The sequence below is a fragment of the Lolium rigidum genome, chromosome 1 (assembly GCF_022539505.1).
Source record: "Lolium rigidum isolate FL_2022 chromosome 1, APGP_CSIRO_Lrig_0.1, whole genome shotgun sequence".
In the NCBI taxonomy this organism is placed as follows: Eukaryota; Viridiplantae; Streptophyta; class Magnoliopsida; order Poales; family Poaceae; genus Lolium; species Lolium rigidum.
In genome coordinates, this window is record NC_061508.1 from 354,592,779 (window position 1) to 354,598,798 (window position 6,020).

At 53.1% G+C, this 6,020-nt stretch overlaps 1 protein-coding gene across 2 annotated transcripts; it reads right to left on the reverse strand.

Moving 5' to 3' along the window:
• Positions 1–2,909: 2,909 nt before the first annotated feature.
• LOC124684653 (monosaccharide-sensing protein 2-like) lies at positions 2,910–5,793 on the reverse strand. 2 transcript variants are annotated; one of them, XM_047218924.1, is made up of 3 exons: positions 4,559–5,793; positions 3,913–4,513; positions 2,910–3,811 (listed from the first exon to the last, which is right to left on the reverse strand). In XM_047218924.1, exons 1-3 carry the CDS (start codon positions 5,554–5,556, stop codon positions 3,179–3,181), a joined length of 2,232 nt encoding a protein of 743 aa, XP_047074880.1. In that variant the 5' UTR covers positions 5,557–5,793; the 3' UTR covers positions 2,910–3,178. The 2 variants fall into 2 exon arrangements, with proteins under 2 accessions (XP_047074880.1, XP_047074879.1); XM_047218923.1 differs by having other exon boundaries at positions 3,913–5,793.
• Between the last annotated feature and the right edge of the window lie 227 nt (positions 5,794–6,020).

Below are 6,020 nucleotides of genomic sequence, written 5' to 3' on the forward strand. Positions count from 1 at the left end.
CACGCAGCAGATCGATTAAGCTTAACTTCAGTCTCCATCGGAATCGATTCGCCATTCAACATGATAGCTGCTTGACCGATGGATATCGATCCAAGGATGATCCGATTAAAAGAGAAACGGCGACTCATCATTACTCGTGACCCAATCACTACCGGAAAAACAGGCTTTACCGTGCTGGCTTTTTTTTTTCATGTGTGAGGCAGCCCGGAACACAACAAGGATAGACTTTCGAAAACTTCTTTTTACAGGCAACTGTATGTGCAGGAGTGCCATCCACCACATATTGTGCTTTGAGATTGGTGAAAATTTGTGTTCCCTTTTTGACAAAATTGAAACATATTGAAACAAATTTAAACAGTAGAAAATATTTCACAAGTTTCATAAACACGTCAACCACAGATGTGAAACTTTGTGAAACATATTTTGAACAGTAAATAATTTTTCACAAGTTTTAGACATGTTTCACAAATTTTAGACATATTTCAAAAAAATTTGTAAACTAAATCAACACATGGGTGATGTCAGCGTGATGTCATCACTACTTTACCTACCGGAGCCGGTAGAATCGCTGCGTTCGATAGACTTTGCTCTGTCCATCGAGGAAAAACACACGGCAAAGGTCCTCCCCGCGGTTACACATGGTAGAGAATTGTTTACGATAAAAGAATCTAAAAACACACGGCAAAGCTACATGACACTAGTGTCCCTACCGACCGCGTTTAACGGAGCTGTTACCATGGCACAACTTTAACGTGTGCCTGCTAACGGAGACACGACAACAAATTAGGGCCATGTTGATGGGCCCCTTACCGCGCTGTTCGTTCCCGATAAAAGTTTCCACAAGGGGGATGGGGAGGGGTAGGATTTTCCGCTTCTACTTTGTCGTGCACCTTCAAAATGCACACTCTAAAGGGATGGCTTTAATTTTTCCACGGACACGGCAAGGACTTTAATTTTCCCTCCATTTCCTCCCATCAATTCCTTCCCGGTGATTTTTCACCATCTTTTCGCCCTCACGCTACTATATAAAGCCATGTATCGGCCATGGAATTCACAACCCACTTCTATTCTCCGCCGGTTCCAACCCGTAACATCCCTTCTCGCCGCTAACGCCGACGCCACAGCCACAGGGCCGTCTCCCGCCGATGTCAAGATATCTCCTCATAAATGGTTTTTTTATGCCTAGGAAAAGATAACTCATAAATCCATCATTGCTTCTCATCCCAAGGCCCGCGTGCGTGTGCAATATGGTTTGTTCCGGCAAACTATGCCATTTCTAAGGTCATGACCTAGCTCATTTGCCCTAAAACCCATAGAACTTCATAGAACGTAGCTCATTTTGTGAATGATTTTTTTTAGATTAACGGTCTTATTCTAAGCTTGTATTTTTTTTCTCGCAACTAGATCACGTAAAATGAGGCCTCGCAAAGGTTCTCCATTTTTCTGATTTTCTTTGAGTGACTTGTGCCTAAATATGGACCCACTGGAGTGACTTTTCGCAAGAACGGGCGTTGCGAGGCACACCGGAGGGAACTGCGCGAAATTGACATCACACCCCTGATAAAACGACACGTTGTGCACCAAAAATATATTTTTGTAACAAATCTTGAACAAGCAAAAGTTGCCGCTACCCGTGACGTACAAAACATGTGTCACAAGTACAAAAATTGGTGCGCCGCGAGCAGTTGTTTTTAGTAGTTTACTAATAAAGAGTTCATTGATATTTGCCAATATTGGTTAACAATGGTAAATTGGAAACAAAAGATGATATTTACTAACAAAATATGGCTCCGCCGATGAGAGCGGCCGCCTTCACACAAAAAACACCATATGTACACTCAAGTTGTCTAAATAACCTATAAAATAGAATAAATATCCAGGAATGTCATTAGGAACTAAAAATAGTACAATGAGCAGATTAATTTACTTGAAACAAATGGAAGCCTTGTTGCTCTTCTTCACGGGTTTGCTGCAGTGAGCGACACAGACACAAATTCAAGAGCGAAATTAGGGATTGGCTCAGGGAGCCTGCGCTACAGGAAACGGTCAAGACTAGAAGTCGTCTCGTCGGCATAGACCATCTTGGCCGTCTGCATAGGATGTGTCGAGGGCCGCCGTCGGCACCTCGCCGTTGGCACTACAAGCCTCGACACAACCATTATTGCCATCAACACAAGGGGGGTGGGAGGCATCGGCACAGGCACCAGGCCGACGGCCAGAGCGAGCCGTCGGTGGCCCGAGCCGTCGGCATAAGCCAAGGTAGGGCCCCTCCGACGTTTAATGGCCATTTTCCCCTGTTAGGTGTTGTTGCCGTCTGCACAGGTGCATCATCGTTGGGTCAAAGAAGGATCTGTGCCGACAAAAGGCATTAAAAAAACAGCACATCACCCATCGGCTTGACCTTACAGTTTGGCAATTTCGTAGTCCTGCTTGGATAACTGGGACTAGAACCCGTTTCCAACCGCCATTAGATGCCGTTTTTCTAGTAGTGCAGGAACAAGGTCAAGGAGGGATTTGAAGCCATGCGGCTTCAGCACAACATGGCTTCTACCCTTGTGTTTGGTAGTAGAATCTGTGATGTTTAAATTTTTTTTTTGTTCTCGTACTAGCTAATTAGCTGTATTCAGCATAACAAAATTATACATTAAAATGTATCTGCCCTGCTAAATTCTATTCCCCGGTCCTACATAACACATAGTAATTGAAAAGGAGTAGCACAAAACAAAAGTCAGCTAAGTTAGAAAGAGCAAAAAAGAACTGTAACGTAATAACCAAAATGTGCTTATGAGGTGCTAGGAACGGAAGCAATAATCAAGCAGAAGGGGGAATAATTTCATGCTTCCAAGTAGCATCATACTCATAAAATGATAATTGGTACAACCGATCAAGCATACATTAATTGTTCAGCCGAATTCAAGAGGGAGAAAACTGACGTATTACTAACAAAAAAAAAACCCTACCTTATAGCATATGGATGATTAACTCATAGCTCCATGCATGAATATGAGAGATGGAGCAAAAGACTCAACAAAAAAACACCACAAAGCAAAACACCGTCCTAATTAGTAACATCTTTTATTCTCTCAGCTACTTAATTACGCGCGCGTGATGGAGATCCGATGCATCCATGGATAGATGGATGCAAAATGTACGTACTTAAGAAGGTTTTGTCCTCCATTTAATCAAGGGCCTTTTCAGGCAATCCCTTGGCGCCGACGTTGAAGAACTCGATGATGACCTCGAGCGGGAGCCCCTTGGTCTCGGGCACCTTGAGCGCGACGAAGACGAGCGCGAGGCAGCAGACGCAGGCGTAGATCCCAAACACTCCGGCGAGGCCGATGGAGTTGAGCAAGACTGGCAGGCTGTAGGTGACGATGATGTCGCAGATCCAGAAGGTGAGGGAGCATATGGCGATGCAGAGGCCTCGGACCCTGGTGGGGAAGATCTCGGCGCAGAGTATGTTTGGGATGGGTCCGAAGCCCATGACGAAGGTGCAGAAGTAGAGGATGACGGAGACGGTGGAGAGCGCGGCGTGCACGTTGGTGTCCATGGGGACGACATTGGAGACGATGAGGATGAGGAGGGAGATGATGAGCACCGGGATGGTCCAGAGGAGCAGGCTGCGGCGGCCGGCCACGTCCATGAGCCTCATGGCGATGCCGATGCTGGGCATCATGAGGAGCGTGGTGAGGCCCGAGATGAGGATGGCGGTGGAGTCGGCGCTGAGGCCGAGGCCGGCGAGGAGGACGCTCACGCCGGCCTGGTCCAGGATCTGCGGCGTGTAGTAGAGCACGCCATTGATGCCAGAGAACTGCACGTACGCAAACAATGAATTAACCACGTTCGTCAGCATATGCATGCATGGCGCTACGAGATGAAAACAGTCACACGTCCTTACGTATGCGTACGTACCTGCTGGAGAATCTGGATCATGACTCCGCAGAAGAGAGCGTGGCGGACGCCGGGCTCGAGGAGCTCGCGCCAAGGAGGGCCGGAGGCGGCAGCCTTGGTGGCGACGGCTTCCGGTGGGTTGGCGAAGGCTGGCTCGGTGGGGCTCTGCCCGATGAGGACGTCCTTGGTGTAGAGCATGGACTGGCTCACCAGCGCCGCCGCGTGCACGTACTCGCCGGGGCCGCCGGCGCCCGCTGCTCCATCCGCGCCTCCTGGGACGCCCTCCTCGTGCAGGTACATCCTCTTGACGCCGCCGCGCTTGACGCCATCGGGGCCCACCTTCTCGGTCCACTTCCACGCCAGCTGCCACCCGCCGCCGATGCCCATCGTGCTCGCCGCGTCGACGCCGCCACCTACGCTGCTGAACCGCTGCATGCTCGACTGGCTCCGCGGCACCTCGTTTTTGTTGTTCGCCCTCGTCTCCACCTCCGTGCTCTGCCGGGACAGCAGCGGCGCCTCGAGTCCGCCGGGCGCCGCCGCCTGGTCGTCGTCGTCGTCGTCCGACAGGTACTCGTCCTCGTCGTCATCGTCGGGCGCCACGCTCTCTTCGTCCCACCCGGCGCTGGCGCCACCGGCTGTAGCTCCGCCGGCACCAGGCCTCTCCGACACGCTCAGCATGCTTCCGAGGTTGGGGAACAGCGTGCTGCCCCTCATGCTCCCGGCGCCGTCTCCGGGAAGCCGCTCGTGCACGCTCCCCAGCAGCGCCACCACGGGGTCCTTCATCATGTCGAACATGCTCCCCTGCCTCGCGGACCCCGGCTGCAGCCCGAGAGCGCTGCCCAGCATGCTCCCCCTGCCGCCGGCGACGGGCTGGGCCACCCACGACAGTCCCTGCTCCGGCCCGTACAGCGTCACGGTGTCCCTCTGCTCCTGGTCGCCGTCCGCTGGTCCCACGACGTACTCCTCGATCTCCGTCTCGCCGGCGCTGCCCAGACCCTCCACCAGCAGCGCCATCTCGCCGGACACGTCCTCCCGTCCACGCAGCATCTCCAGCACCACCCTCGCCTCCTTCATCCTCCCCTTGCTGACGAGCCAGCGCGGCGACTCCGGCAGGTAGAAGACCGTGAGAAGCAAGTAGATGAGCGAGGGCGCGAAGAGCACGCCGAGCATGGTCCGCCAGCTGGGATCCGGGTTGAGCGTCATGGCGAAGATCATGCAGTAGGACATGCACATGCCGAAGGACCCCGTGAACTGCGGCAGCGTGTTGAGCAGCCCCCGGATCTCGGGCGGCGCCGTCTCGGAGATGTAGACGGGGACGAGCGTGACGGCCAGCCCCACGCCGAAGCCGTCCACGAGACGCGCCAGCAGGAGCATGTACACGTTGGGCGACCACAGCATGGTGAGCCCGCCGAGGAAGTAGAGGAGCGAGGAGGCGATGAGCATCGGGCGGCGGCCGACGATGTCGGCAACCGGGCCGGAGAAGGTGGTGATGATGGTGGCTCCGATTAGGGACGTGGCGACCACGAGACCCTCGATGGCGGGCTGCGTCTCGAGGTGGAACTCGCGCTTGATGTACAGCACCGCTCCGGCGATCGTGGCGTTGTCCCACCCTTGCAGCAGATTGCCGATGGCGGCCGCCACGGCCACCAGCACCGCGCCCCTCATCGCACCAGCACGAAATCGATCGGGACGTACAGAGCTAGGAAGGAGAAGAGAGAATGAGAGAGTGGCTCGATGTCTTGCTTGCTAGATGGAGGAGGAGGAGGAGGAGGAGGAGGAGGAGGAGCTTGCTACATGGAGGAGCAGATGTACGTGCTTGGCAATGGCCATCCACGAAATGCGGGACCTAAACTTGGTAGGAGAGTGGAATTCTTCCCAGACAGGCGCCGTACCGTACGTACCTCCATCTGATTGCATGCATGGCGCCATCTATTCTCGAGCGAGCACAAAACTCTCCACCCTCCTCCCGATCATGGCGCGCGTCGGTCACATATGCGTCAACATGCCATGCCGCAACTAGCGTGCCTGTGTTTGCTCCAATTTGCTCCCACACCATGTCGTGCGCGCCTGTATCATGGTAGCGTGTAGTCCGACTATGAAAAAGCAAGCTGCACAGGAATTTATTTGCA

What these genes read in the sequence shown, in the direction of transcription:
- LOC124684653 (XM_047218923.1), bottom strand. Translation starts at nt 5,556, where the DNA reads ATGAGGGGCGCGGTGCTGGTGGCCGTGGCGGCCGCCATCGGCAATCTG. An exon ending in TGATCCAGATTCTCCAGCAG is followed by an intron (nt 3,812 to 3,912) that starts GTACGTACGCAT and finishes GCGTACGTGCAG; the next exon opens with TTCTCTGGCATCAATGGCGT.